Source organism: Erpetoichthys calabaricus, chromosome 4 (genome assembly GCF_900747795.2).
Source record: "Erpetoichthys calabaricus chromosome 4, fErpCal1.3, whole genome shotgun sequence".
Taxonomy (NCBI): Eukaryota; Metazoa; Chordata; class Cladistia; order Polypteriformes; family Polypteridae; genus Erpetoichthys; species Erpetoichthys calabaricus.
The window spans coordinates 168644446-168659710 of record NC_041397.2 but is presented as its reverse complement, the minus strand read 5'-3'; the positions used below and the strand labels follow the sequence as shown (position 1 = coordinate 168659710).

At 42.6% G+C, this 15265-nt stretch overlaps 1 protein-coding gene across 1 annotated transcript in view; it reads right to left on the bottom strand.

Annotated features, from left to right (window-relative positions):
- Positions 1–15265, bottom strand: part of tmem30c (transmembrane protein 30C) — a 78177-nt gene that overhangs the window by 15648 nt on the left and 47264 nt on the right. The window contains exon 6 of the mRNA XM_028799913.2: positions 8293–8502. Within this exon, the coding sequence (XP_028655746.1) occupies positions 8293–8502 (210 nt within the window). The remainder of the gene's footprint in view (positions 1–8292; positions 8503–15265) is intronic.

The following is a 15265-nucleotide window of genomic DNA, read 5'->3' as shown; positions in this document are numbered from 1 at the left end:
ACCTCCATATACTGAAGCCCACTGTCCCAGCCCATGGTCCAGTCAGAAACTCAGACAAAAATTGAGAAAAACATGTTACACAAGCCTTCAGAAATTCCTACATAAATTCCAACAGTAGTACAGACGTGACCAAAAGTTTTGAGAATGACACAAGTTATTGGTTCATTGATTATGCAAGAATGGGCTGCCATCAGTCAGGCCCAGAAGTTGATTGACAGCATGCCAGGGTGAATTGCAGAGGTCTTGAAAAAGAAGGGCCAACAACTGCAAATATTGACTCTTTGCATAAACTTAATGTAATTGTCAATAAAACCCTTTGAAACTTATGAAATGCTTGTAATTATACTTCAGTATACCATAGAAACATCTGACAAAAAAGATCTACCAAACACTGAAGCAGCAAACTTTGTAAAAACAAATACTTGTGTGATTCTCAAAACTTTTGGCCACGACTGTACAGATAATGAATGTTAACACTTTAGCTAGTATGATACAGCGATTTTTTAAATTTTTTAAATTTTTTTGGTGACTGTAACTTGGGCGCAACAGCTGGTTGTGGCATCGACTACATATTAAACGATTCTGTAATCAATTGTGGGCTGAGTCTTAGTTGTATTCCAGTTTCATCAACTGAGTGCGAATGTGGTTTTTTGCGAATTAATTGTTAACTCCAGTGACAGCCTCATTACTGACAAGCACTGTCTCTGCAATTCTCTTCATACAATTGGTTGGCCCTCCACTCACATGTTTTGATTCTGGGCATTCATGGCTGTCACGAGGACGACAATCAATCTTTAACACCGAAAGCAAAGACTGCATTTGATGAAAATATGGAATTTTCTTTAAAACGCAATCAAATTAAGCACTGATTACTTTGTCAGACTATACATCTTTTTTGTAGAATGTAAAGCTTGTTATTATTATCCTGTGTTAATATTCTTTGATTTCAGAAATTTTATGTTTGTAATTTTAAACTGTTAATCACAATATTATGCACTACAATACTCCTGTGCAGGTGGCATAATGTTAGCACTGCTGCCTCACAATAAGATCATGAGTCTGCATCCCATGTGCTCCCTGCATAAAGTTTGCAAAGCGTTTTGAGTAGTCACTGAAGCGCTATATAAATACAAAGAATTATTATACTTTTTTACGATTTGTCAATTTCAAATTTTAAACATTATGTTTTTTCACCAAATTATCAAAACACAGTACTAGGACCCTCAGCCTGTATATACCGTCACAGTACCTCAGACTTGATCCAAACGCAATGTATGCATACTGCCACCTTTTTGTTTTCAAAAGGGAAACAAATGTTGTTGCTAATATTGTGCTTTATTTTGTTTTTATGGACTTTGAGATGAGACTAGGTCAGATATGACAAATTTTTTCTTCTTCTTTTGAAATAAAAAAAATAAAGTATTGCTTCTACCTCAGATTCTGTTTAGTTATAGCTTTTTTATTGTTTATTAATTTTTTGATGTTAATGGTGAGAGATGTGACCCAATTTAAAAGAGAATCAATGAATAAACATTACTTGGTTTTTCAATACATTCATTTGTGTTGGTTTAAAATTTGTTATTACCTGCTGCTAAATTTCTTGGTTTGAAAATTTGGCCCAGCTGAAGTTGTAATTGAATAGCCCTGCACTAAAGGTTAGATCTATTAGCACTCAAAACTGACTGACTGGTTACATCATCTCACCTTTAAAGTACTCTTACCAATAGCCACCAATAGCTGGGTAAGGACAGCACAGATGCATGCATATCCTGGCTTGGATGAGTTCTAGTCCCTTTCCATATTAGGGAGAAAAAAAGTAATATGTGGACTGTGGGAAGCTTGCCCACCAGGAACAGTTTATCCTCCAGCATCATCGGTGGCAGTGTTCTTTTGTCGTGGTTCCAGTTTGGACAACTGTAAGGTTGCATGGGACTCGAGTTCTAGGTGTCAATCCTGTTGGGGTCCTTGTGTGCTGCCGGTAGCCAACTTTCCTGTTTTGTGGTGCATGTGCATTATCTTGAAGTACTTCTGCTGCGCAATACTTTGGCACCGGAGGTACTCCCATATCCAACATAAAAGAAACTATGTCTCCTCAGTCTGGGAGTTGGTGTTGGGAGAAAGTGACCAATGCTTTCTATAGGGGAGAATGAAGTAGAAAAAAAAGAATAAGCATAGTGACTGTTGTGGGAAAAGAGAATTGCAAAGGTACTACCTAGGGATATTTGGCAGTATGGTTGTGTCTGAGGTTTGGTGGTTGAGATGCCCCTTATTGGGCACAATATACTGACCCCCAGAAGAGAGCTTGAGATGTGCAGGAAAGACCAAAAAAGGAGTTACTACAGTAATTATTTTCTCCTTCTGATTGGAGTGTTCACTACCCATCTAGCAATGGCTGTTTTATCACTTAAATCCTGATAAAATTAAATTCTATGTCTTTCAAAAGAGAGGCCCTGAAATTTTCATAATTCTCGAATAACATTTCAGGTAGTCTTGATAATTAATTAGCCATATTACAAAGCAGGAGGGCAAGATGTGTTTTCCTATCTGCTATACATAGCTGTGTGTTCGTTTTATAGGGAACTGAAAGAAAGGAAAACCAGGGAAAATAGTTGGTCAGAGTTCAAGAAGGAAACCCAGTATATCAGTTCCTTCTCGGCCTGTGCTTATGTTGACTAGTTTAAAAGTTGTTGCGGTGCTGACAATCTTCTGTTTCGGCAAGCTTTGCTGATATTGACCCAACCTCCCTATTGATAGCAGTGATTTCCATAGGAGAGGTAAGCACTGAGCTCTGTGTGATTCTTTACTGGAGGGTACATGTAAAGAGTTCACCTGTTCTACAACAATTTCTTTCATTTCTTCAACAAAAAAAAGCGCTGAGGTTGGGGTGCATTTTTAACCAGACTGTTAAATGAAGAGTGGGATCTTCTTTGTTAAGTAGCCTTATTCGAATCTGTCAAGGTAAGATGAATCTTAACATATATACCCTTTTGACAAATGGCAAGGGCAGTCAGTAATGAATAAAAAGTGAAAAGGGCACAAGCAAAAACAGAGCTAAAGAGACATTAACAGCTTGTGTCATGCAGTCTTGTTGCACTAGAAAGTTCTTTTCCAACTTCTCCTCTATGCGCTTTGCTGTCTGTGCCTATGGTTACTAACCACTTTCAGTTTAGATAGATAGATAGATAGATAGATAGATAGATAGATAGATAGATAGATAGATAGATAGATAGATAGATAGATAGATAGATAGATAGATAGATAGATAGATAGATAGATAGATAGATAGATAGATAGATAGATAGATAGATAGATAGATAGATAGATACTTTATTAATCCCAATGGGAAATTCACATACTCCAGCAGCAGCATACTGATAAAGAAAATATTAAATTAAAGAGTGATAACAATGCAGGTATACAGACAGACAATAACTTTGACTTTGTATAATGTTAACGTTTACCCCCCGGGTGGAATTGAAGAGCTGCATAGTGTGGGGGAGGAACAATCTCCTCAATCTGTCTTCAGATGATACTGTTCAGTGGATGCAGTGGATTCTCCATGATTGACAGGAGCCTACTCAGCACCCGTCGCTCTGCCACAGATGTCAAACTGTCCAGCTCCGTGCCTACAATAGAGCCTGCCTTCCTCATCAGTTTGTCCAGGTGTGAGGCGTCCCTCTTCTTTATGCTGCCTCTCCAGCACACCACCGCGCAGAAGAGGGCGCTCGCCACAACCATCTGATAGAACATCTGTAACATCTTATTGCAGATGTTCCTTAGCCTTCTAAGGAAGTATAGTCGGCTCTGTCCTTTCTTACACAGAGCATCAGTATTGGCAGTTTAGCATGAATCCAGTTGTTCAACACTCACACAATCTATTATCAGTGCTTAACTTACCAAGGTTTCAACACCTGAATGATTTTCTGTCATAGAAATTTCTATACTGATTAATAGCTATATCCTTGGAGTAGCCATGCCTCACATTTTATTCTCCTGGAACTCATTTCTACTTTTGCATACCAGTCATGCATTTCCTTGAAAAATATTTCTCAGGCTTCCTGAAACTTACTTTAACAGCAGTGATGAAAAATTGAGTCTGCTCTACCACTCTTCTTTAAAAACATCTTCCTTTGACAACCTGATGCAGAATTGGAAAGGGGAATCGATTTGTCAGTCTTAATTTCAGGTAAAGAATCTGAATCTGTCATTGAAAAGATGATTTTCTCACCAGTCTGTTCAGAGCTCTTTATACACCTTGCTCTGGGCACCTAATATTACCAACTGACGTAATTCAACTAAATGTTGCTTTTTCTACCATAGTTAACTGCATTTTTACTAATAAAGATGAAAAATGAAGCATTTTTAAACATTTCTGTTTTCTAAGGATTCTAATGAAACTGCCAAATTACACAAGATATCACCATCTTTATTGCAGTGCAGTACTAAGAGCATTGGATTACTTTTGGATTTTAGGAGAAAATTTTTGGAAGTGGGAGAAACTGTTTAATGAAAAACTACAAATAAATTGATGTAGTATGGTTCTTCTGACACAAACCCAGTATTACTGAAAAACAGAGTAAATGCTGCTTTTGCATAGGTTCAGTTTGGTATACAGTAGACCCCCGAGAAGTCGCACTTCAGAGTTCGCAACCTCAATCATTCACGGATTTTTCCTTAGAACCTAATGTCACGGATGAGCGGGGACACTGCCGGGACGCCTGGACAGTCCCCGAGTTGGATGATACTTCTCCTCAGCCACGAGAGGGCAGCCGCCCGGACCTAATTGGGGGCCACAGGAATGGAGCCAGGACACTCACCACTGTGAGAAGACGTGGCCACCGCCAGGGGGCGCCCGGACAGTTAGGGAGTCCTGGATGGCAGCACTTCCGCCACACCAGGAAGTGCTGCCGGAAGTAATCCCAAGGGCACCCGGTGTGCTTCCAGGTGCTCTCCTGACACTTCCGCCACACCAGGAAGGGATGTCAGGGGGAGCACCTGGGGCTCATCCGGGTCGTAATAAAAGGGGCCGCCTCCCTCCACTAAGAGAGCCAGAGTTGGGAGGAAGAAGACGAAGCTTGTGAGGAGGGCGAGAGGAGGTCGAAGGTGAAAGAGAAGAGAAAGAGAAAGAAGAAGAAGAGAGAAAGAGAGAGAAAGTTGAAGGTGAGAAGAGAAGAAGAGAGAAAGAGAAAGAGAAGAAGAAAGAGTTGGTGAAGGAAGGCATTGTGGTGCAAAGAGGAAATAAAGAAGTGTGTTTTGGACATTCTGGTGTCTGTCTGTCTGTGTCTGGAGGTATGCTTTCCACACTAACTAATAATTGTTAGCGGAAACCGCAAATATCATCCAATTTTTATGGCTTTTTTTGTGGCAATACTGTACTGTACTGTAGAGAGAACATGAAGCAGCTGTAGAGAAAACCGCGACTTGGGATGGTGAAAGTAGCCAATAGAATTTGAAACTGCAACTCCCAGCAGTCCCTGCAGTGGCTCTGATTGGTCTTCGGCTGAGGGTGCTGGGGCTGTTGAGGTCAAAGGATGTCAGCGCGACTTTTAAAAGGGGGCCGGTGACCAAAAGCAAAAAAAAAGTTTTTGTAATTTGTGTTTCAAGTTCCTGTCTGTTTGCCTTCTGTTGGGTTACCTGTACTTACTCATTTTGTCCTGGATCATTTCATGTGTCTGGATTGTCTGCCTGTGTACATGAGAACTGTAAGTGGATTCATGGCCATCCTGCAAAGAAAGGAGCGCTCATGGACCCGTCCACTCATCTTCACCATTTCAGGAACTACTGGTAGGACTATCTATTTTCATCATTACATCTCATCCGTTGCCGTTTTTCAAGAAGTTTTTCATGATTTACTGTGTGTGTTTTGTTGTATTTAATGTGTAATCGCCGTAAGGGGAACGGGGTGGTATTGTTGTTTTCTTATTTCATTTGTTTTCATTACATTCTTTATTTGCTGTTTGATTACTGATTTGCTTTGTTTTTGTCTCTGTTTGTGAGTGTGTGTGTCGGGTCAAGGCTGGAATCTCCACCATAAAAATAAATGAGTCACCGTCTTCTCGATTGCAGCTTCTCGCGCGATGCTACGCTTACTTAAAAGCCTGAACCATACCTGTCCTTTTTGGCCAATTGCTTTGTTTCTCTCTCCTCCCCCAGACAGGGGTTGTGCTCCTCTATGATGTTTGTCTATTGTTTAATCGTTAACTAACTGCATGCTGAGCACCTTTTACTTCTGAAAGAGACATGTTTGTTTGAAGTGTTTGAATAAAGTTCCTTTCTCTACAATCTCTTGTGTTTGTGTGCAATTCTGTGACCCAAGCTGCACTAAGACTAGCCTGCAAGCATCAGCGCTTACCTCTGTGTGCTTGCTTGCCGCCAGTTTAAGCGCAGTTGGCTCAGTGATTTACATCCATGGTGTCAGTTGCACTTTGTACATATTGTTTCAGTAGTTTTTTAAATAGTTTTTACAGTTCATAGGCAGTGTGTAAAATGATCAGTGTTGCAGTAATTGTGATGCTCTTTGCATGAAAAAAAATGTGTTCCATTAAAATTTCACTATTTCTTTGTTAATTGTGATGTTTACTTAAAGTGCAGCAAAAAAGTATGTGGTGTCCAGGGATGCATTAACCCCCAAGTAGGTGGCAGTTTAATGGTTAAAGCCCCAAGATGCCGCCGAAATGAGCTGCACTGTCTAAGGCTTCTGGCAATTAAAACGCGCTTGCATGAATTACAGTACATGTAGCTGTAACATCTGTATTTTACATTCTAGCACTGAGGGAGGCATAGCAGTACAGTATACAGGTTTACCTTTACACTCTTTATTTTTAGGTAATGTATTAAGCTGAGTTTGAAATTAAGTTAAAGTGTTTTGGGGGCATATTTAGGGTTTAAACTATAAAAATAGGCATTTTTTTTAACCACATCCAAAATTTGTGGTTTTTCACAATTCGCAGGTGCTCTAGGAACGTAACCCCCGCGAATTTTGGGGGTGTACTGTATTCATATTTCAGGAGCAGGTTATTCTTTATTGAAACATCTTTGTCACCAGGGAGTACTGTAGAAATAAACAGATGTCTAGTATAGTGGTTATCAAATTCATTCTTGGTACTCACTGTGGCAGCAGGTTTTTGTTCCAACCAAGTTGTTTTTATTTAGACTCCTAGACTAATTAAGTGAGTTGTTGTTTTTCAGTTTCTGTGTTTTGGGATCAATGTGGAAATTACAAAACTGAGTTTAGCAAGTTTTAATTAAAAGGTACTAAGCAGTTACATGGGATAATTTTAGTTTATTTTTAACATTTTAACAATACTATCTTCCTGCTTTTCCAGGTGTTCTAGTTATTTAATCCATTATTTACTAAAATAGTGAGTCTGATGCTGAACTAGTTGCAGCCTCTCATCATTCAGTCTTCTTTGCCCAGGTGTCTGTTCTGTTTGTTTTTAATTGTAATTGTTAGGATACAATGAAGAGTGCAAACTACACAGAAAAAAGGGTAAAACAATAAGAAAATGACAAATGAGACTTAAACATTTACATCTATAATAAAAACAGACATATATATACTGCTCAAAAAAATTAAAGGAACACTTTTTTTTAATCAGAGTATAGCATCAAATCAATGAAACTTCTGGGATGTTGATCTGGTCAGTTAAATGGCAGAGGTGGTTGTTAATCAGTTTCAGCTGCTTTGGTGTTAATGAAATTAACAACAGGTGCACTAGAGGGGAAACAATGATGGGATGGGATGTGAGCATGATATTGATTTAAAACCGATATCCCAGAAATATCCTAAGAGGCCCAGCCCTTTAATGGCCAGCAAGGAATTAAGGGTTCAGAAACACAGGGCTTTTTAGGATTTAGTTTCAGACAAACAGGAAAACCCCTTGATCCTAGAAGTACATACCAGTATATGTTCAGATTGGCTCAGAGTTGACTCAAGCCAGAGCTTAGTTGAGTTCAGAGCTGAGAGGCTGAGGACAATTGGTCAGAAGAAGATCGAGTTTGGATGAGGGTAATACTTTTAATAAGACTGTAGTGGTCATCATGTGGTCAGGCCACTCCATTGAACAGAATGGGGCACCTGCCAATGAAGGGAGCCTGGATTAGTTCATATTGGTACTTCTTTTGTTTATTAAATATGGGCTGAAAGTAGAAGGATATATTAAAATGTAGGGACAATTAATAAGGTTCTTTGTTACCAAATAGAAAAAAATGTATTATTAATTAAATGCTACAGTAGTATTGTAAGAAATGACAAAGATTTTTCCAACCAAGGTAGGTGATTTAAAAGGATACTGTAGGTGATCAAAAGACTGTAGTTGCCAAGTGGAAGACCATTACTAAACTCCTGAGAACAATTCAGTCTTCGGTAAAGTTTCTTAAAACTTGGGAATGCAGCCTCTCTCATCCAGACAATTAAATCTTCATTTACAAAGCCATTATTGTCGCTGTTCTGCACATCAAGCTCATATACTGTTTTTTGCCAATAATAGGGGCGCCCAGTCCCTATAATAGAATATAAAAATGGAATCAAAGCTAAAAAGTGCAAAAGATACATTACATAGAGGCATATGCAGAGCCACCATTAGCTTAAAATTTTAAGATAACAAACAAAGATTATAAAGAGAATAAAAGAATAAATTTTCATTTAGATTAAAATGCTGCTTTAGGTACAAATTTCCTCCACAACTTCCACTGCTGGCTATTAGGTGCTTATGTTCATAATAAATAAAATACTATTGTTCTATCATGAATAAATATTCATGATCTACATCAGATGTAACATTCATGGTGGGAGATATGGTATAAATCTGCATAAAACTGAAAAGGCGGTTTAGAGTTTAGTACCCAGAAACTGGAAATAATTAAACTGTGTGTGTTTATGTAACTGAAACTGAACTAAATTAGTTTGTTTATTATATATTTATATTGTGGGACATGGCCGGCCTTTTATCCCTGCCAATACCCCCAGGCCGCCAGGTGGAGCCCTGCCTGCAACATAGAGGTGCCACGAGTTCCAGCAGGGCATCATGAACAGTGGAGTTTTTCATCACAGCCCTGCTGGATACCATGGGGACCTCCAGGGGACGCTGCAGGAACGCCCAGAGACTTTGGTTTCACCTATAACCCAGAAGTGCGTCTTAGTCACGGCGACAGAGCGAATGACACACTTCCGGGTTGAAGACAAGGAGCTTTTATCTGACCCGGAAGTGTTCACAGTAACATGGACAGAGAGAGAGAAACACTTCCGGGTCATGGACTATATAAAGGACTGTGAGAGACCAGAGCGTCGAGCTGAGCTGGGTGGAAGGGTGGCACCGCGTCTGGGAGTGGAGGATTGTGATTATTGAGTATTGTAGTGATTATTGATTTATGAGTATTGTGGAGTGGAGGGTGCTTCCCTAAGGGGAAATACTGTGGGATCTGGGCATCCGTCAAAGCACCAATCACAGGCCCGATTAGAAAGCGGGAAGCTGTGATTTGTCGTCTCCCTCCCATGTAACAATCACAGCCCGTGTTACAACGCACTATGTATGTATGTGTATATGTGTATGTGTGTGTGTATGTATGTGTATATATATGTTGATGTGTGTGTGTATGTATATATATATATATATATATATATATATATGTGTGTGTGTGTGGATGTGTATATGTAGATATGTGTATATGTAGATATGAATATGTATATATATGTTTACATAACCTCTTTAACACACTACTTCTCCGCTGCAAAGCGTGGGTATTTTGCTAGTATATATATAATATACACACACATACACATATATGTATATATATATATATATATATATATATATATATATATATATATATATATATACAGTATACTATGAGGGGCCGTTCAGGAAAAAAAGATTGGTTCGTAAATATATATACATTGGTTCAGATATATATATCGCTTTGGATGCATTGGTTTGAATATATACATTGGTTTTAATATATCGGTTCAGATATACAGTTAGGTCCATAAATATTTGGACAGAAACAACTTTTTTCTAATTTTGGTTCTGTACATTACCACAATGAATTTTAAATGAAACAACTCAGATGCAGTTGAAGTGCAGACTTTCAGCTTTAATTCAGTAGGGTGAACAAAACGATTGCATAAAAATGTGAGTCATCTAAAGCATTTTTTTAATGGAGTTGATTTGAGGTGTGGTGCTTGCATGTGGAAGATTTTGTTGTGAACAGACAACATGCGGTCAAAGGAGCTCTCCATGCAGGTGAAAGAAGCCATCCTTAAGCTGCGAAAACAGAAAAAAACCCATCCGAGAAATTGCTACAATATTACGAGTGGCAAAATCTACAGTTTGGTACATCCTGAGAAAGAAAGCAAGCACTGGTGAACTCAGCAACGCAAAAAGACCTGGACGTCCACGGAAGACAACAGTGGTGGATGATCACAGAATCATTTCCATGGTGAAGAGAAACCCCTTCACATCAGCCAACCAAGTGAACAACACTCTCCAGGGGGTAGGTGTATCAATATCCAAGACTACCATAAAGAGAAGACTGCATGAAAGTAAATACAGAGGGTGCACTGCAAGGTTCAAGCCACTCATAAGACTCAAGAATAGAAAAGCTAGATTGGACTTTGCTAAAGAACATATAAAAAAGCCAGCACAGTTCTGGAAAAACATTCTTTGGACAGATGAAACCAAGATCAACCTCTACCAGAATGATGGCAAGAAAAAAGTATGGAGAAGGCGTGGAACAGATTATTATCCAAAGCATACCACATCATCTGTAAAACACAGTGGAGGCAGTGTGATGGCTTGGGCGTGCATGGCTGCCAGTGGCACTGGGACACTAGTGTTTACTGATGATGTGATACAGGACTGAATCAGCCGAATGAATTCTGAGGTGTTCAGAGACATATTGTCTGCTCAAATCCAGCTAAATGCAGTCAAACTGATTGGGCAGCGTTTCATGATACAGATGGACAATGACCCAAAACATACAGTCAAAGCAACCCAGGAGTTTATTAAAGCAAAGAAGTGGAAAATTCTTGAATGACCAAGTCAGTCACCTGATCTTAACCCAATTGAGCATGCATTTCACTTGTTGAAGACTAAACTTCAGACAGAAAGGCCCACAAACAAACAGCAACTGAAAGACGCTGCAGTAAAGGCCTGGCAGAGCATTAAAAAGGAGGAAACCCAGCATCTGGTGATGTCCATGAGTTCAAGACTTCAGGCAGTCATTGCCAGCAAAGGGTTTTCAACCAAGTATTAGAAATGAACATTTTATTTCCAGTTATTTAATTTGTCCAATTACTTTTGAGCCCCTGAAATGAAGGGATTGTGTTAAAAAAAAGCTTCAGTTGCCTCACATTTTTATGCAATCATTTTGTTCACCCCACTGAATTAAAGCTGAAAGTCTGCACTTCAACTGCATCTGAGTTGTTTCATTTAAAATTCATTGTGGTAATGTACAAAACCAAATTTAGAAAAAAGTTGTCTCTGTCCAAATATTTAGGGACCTAACTGTATACATTGGTTGGGATACATTGGTTGAGATATATACATCGGTTTGAATACATCCGGTCAGATATATACATTGGTTTAGATACATTGGTTGAGATATATATAAATTGGTTTGCATAGATCCGTTCTAATATATGTACATTGGTTGAGATACATCCCCCCTCCTCGAACCGCCACCTTATCGTGGTAGAGGGGTTTGCGTGTCCCAATGATCCTAGGAGCTCTGTTGTCCGGGGCTTTATGCCCCTGGTAGGGCCACCCAAGGCAAACTGGTCCTAGGTGAGGGATGAGGCAAAGTGCGGTTCAACAGACCTCCTATGACGAATAAAAAATTTGGACGGCGTTTTCCCTCGCCCGGACACGGGTCACTGGGGCCCCCCTCTGGAGCCAGGCCTGGAGGTGGGGCTCGATGGTGAGCGCCTGGTGGCCGGGCTTGCACCCATGGGGCTCGGCCGGGCACAGCCCGAAGAGGCAACGTGGGTCCCCCTTCCCATGGGCTCACCACCTATGGGAGGGGCCAAGGAGGTCGGGTGCAGTGTGAGTTGGGTGGTGGCCGAAGGCGGGGACCTTGGCGGTCTGATCCTCGGCTACAGAAGCTGGCTCTTGGGACGTGGAATGTCACCTCTCTTAAGGGGAAGGAGCCTGAGCTAGTACGTGAGGTTGAGAGGTTCCGGCTAGATATAGTCGGGCTCACCTCAACGCACAGCTTGGACTCTGGAACCAATCTCCTTGAGAGGGGCTGGACTCTCTACCACTCTGGAGTTGCCCCCGGTGAGAAGCGCCGAGCGGGTGTGGGTATACTTATTGCCCCCCGACTTGGAGCCTGTACATTGGGGTTTACCCCGGTAGAGGGTAGCCTCCCTCCGCCTTCGGGTGGGGAGACGGGTCCTAACTGTTGTTTGTGCGTATGCACCGAACAGCAGTTCAGCGTACCCACCGTTTTTGGAGTCCCTAGAGGGTGTGCTAGAGGGCATACCTTCTGGGGACTCCCTCGTACTGCTGGGGGACTTCAATGCTCACGTGGGCAATGACAGTGAGACCTGGAAGGGCGTGATTGGGAGGAATGGCCCCCCCGATCTGAACCCGAGCGGTGTTTTGTTATTGGACTTCTGTGCTCGTCACGGATTGTCCATAACGAACACCATGTTCAAGCATAGGGGTGTTCATATGTGCACTTGGCACCAGGACACCCTAGGCCTCAGTTCGATGATCGACTTTGTGGTCGTGTCGTCGGATTTGCGGCCACATGTCTTGGACACTCGGGTGAAGAGAGGGGCGGAGCTATCAACTGATCACCACCTGGTGGTGAGTTGGCTTCGATGGTGGGGGAGGATGCCGGTCAGGCCTGGTAGGCCCAAACGTGTTGTGAGGGTCAGCTGGGAACGTCTGACAGAGCCCCCTATCAGAAGTAGCTTCAACTCCCACCTCCGGCAGAACTTCGACCATGTCCCGAGGGAGGTGGGGGACTTTGAGTCCGAATGGGCCATGTTCCGTGCCTCTATTGTTGAGGCGGCTGACCGGAGCTGTGGCCGTAAGGTGGTCGGTGCCTGTCGTGGCGGCAATCCCCGAACCCATTGGTGGACACCGGCGGTGAGGGATGCCGTCAAGCTGAAGAAGGAGTCCTACCGGTCCCTTTTGTCCTGTGGAACTCTGGAGGCAGCTAATAGGTACCGGCAGGCCAAGCGGAATGCAGCTTCGGTGGTTGCTGAGGCAAAAACTCGGGCATGGGAGGAGTTTGGGGAGGCCATGGAGAACGACTTTCGGACGGCTTCGAGGAGATTCTGGTCCACCGTCCGGCGTCTCAGGAGGGGAAGCAGTGCAGTGTCAACACTGTATATGGTGGTGATGGTGCGCTGCTGACCTCGACTTGGGACGTTGTGGGTCGGTGGGGGGAGTACTTCAAAGACCTCCTCAATCCCAATAACATGCCTTCCAATGAGGAAGCAGAGCCTGGGGACTCGGAGGTGGGCTTCCCCATCTCTGGGACTGAGGTCACCGAGGTGGTCAAAAAACTCCTTGGTGGCAGGGCCCCGGGGGTGGATGAGATACGCCCGGAGTTCCTCAAGTCTCTGGATGTTGTAGGGCTGTCTTGGTTGACACGTCTCTACAACATCGCATGGACATCAGGGACAGTGCCTCTGGATTGGTAGACCGGGGTGGTGGTCCCCCTCTTTAAGAAGGGGGACCGGAGGGTGTGTTCCAACTACAGAGGGATCACACTCCTCAGCCTCCCTGGAAAGTCTATTCGGGGGGTTCTGGAGAGGAGGGTCCGTCAGATAGTCGAACCTCGGATTCAGGAGGAACAGTGTGGTTTTCGTCCTGGTCGCGGAACAGTGGACCAGCTCTACACCCTTAGCAGAGTCCTGGAGGGTGCATGGGAGTTCGCCCAACCAGTCTACATGTGTTTTGTGGACTTGGAAAAGGCGTTCGACCGTGTTCCTCGGGGGATCCTGTGGGGGGTGCTCCGGGAGTATGGAGTACCGGACCCCCTGATAAGGGCGGTTCAATCCCTGTACAACCGGTGTCAGAGCTTGGTCTGCATTGCCGGCAGTAAGTCGAACCCGTTTCCAGTGAGAGTTGGACTCCGCCAGGGCTGCCCTTTGTCACCGATTCTGTTCATAACTTTTATGGACAGAATTTTTAGGCGCAGCCAGGGTGTTGAGGGGGTCCGGTTTGGTGGACTCAGGATTGGGTCACTGCTTTTTGCAGATGATGTTGTCCTGTTTGCTTCATCAGGCCGTGATCTTCAGCTCTCTCTGGATCGGTTCGCAGCTGAGTGTGAAGCGGCTGGGATGGGAATCAGCACCTCCAATCCGAGACCATGGTCCTCAGCCGGAGAAGGGTGGAGTGCCCTCTCAGGGTTGGGGAGCGAGATCCTGCCTCAAGTGGAGGAGTTCAAGTATCTCGGGGTCTTGTTCACGAGTGAGGGAAGAATGGAGCGTGAGATCGACAGGCGGATCGGTGCGGCATCCGCAGTGATGCGGGCTCTGCATCGGTCTGTCGTGGTGAAAAAGGAGCTGAGCCATAAGGCGAAGCTCTCAATTTACCGGTCGATCTATGTTCCTACCCTCACCTATGGTCATGAGCTATGGGTAGTATGGCCTGGGAACGCCTCGGGATTCTCCCGGAAGAGCCAGAAGAAGTGGATGAGGAGAGGGAAGTCTGGGCATCTCTGCTCAAGCTGCTGCCCCCGCGACCCGACCTCGGATAAGCGGAAGAGAATGGATGGATGGATGGAGATACATCCGTTCAGATATATACATTGGTTTGAATACATCCGTTCAAATATATACATTGGTTGAGATATATATATTGGTTGATATACATTGGTTTAAATATATACAGTGGAACCTCGGTTCACGACCATAATTTGTTCCAAAACTCTGGTCGTAAACCGATTTAGTCGTGAACCGAAGTAATTTCCCCCATAGGATTGTATGTAAATACAATTAATCCATTCCAGACCATACGAACTGTATGTAAATATATATTTTTTTAAGTTTTTAAGCACAAATATAGTTAATTAAACCATAGAATGCACAGTGTAATAGTAAACTAAATGTAAAAACATTGAATAACACTGAGAAAACCTTGAACAACAGAGAAAACTAACACTGCAATAGTCCGCGCTTTAGCACTACCAACCGCTGGCTAAAAACACTTTTTCTTTTAATAAGTTTTAAGCACAGGGAAAAAAATGAACATTTGAAAAAATCCGTAATTTAATAAACCACCAAGAAAAGTAACATTGCAACAATGCA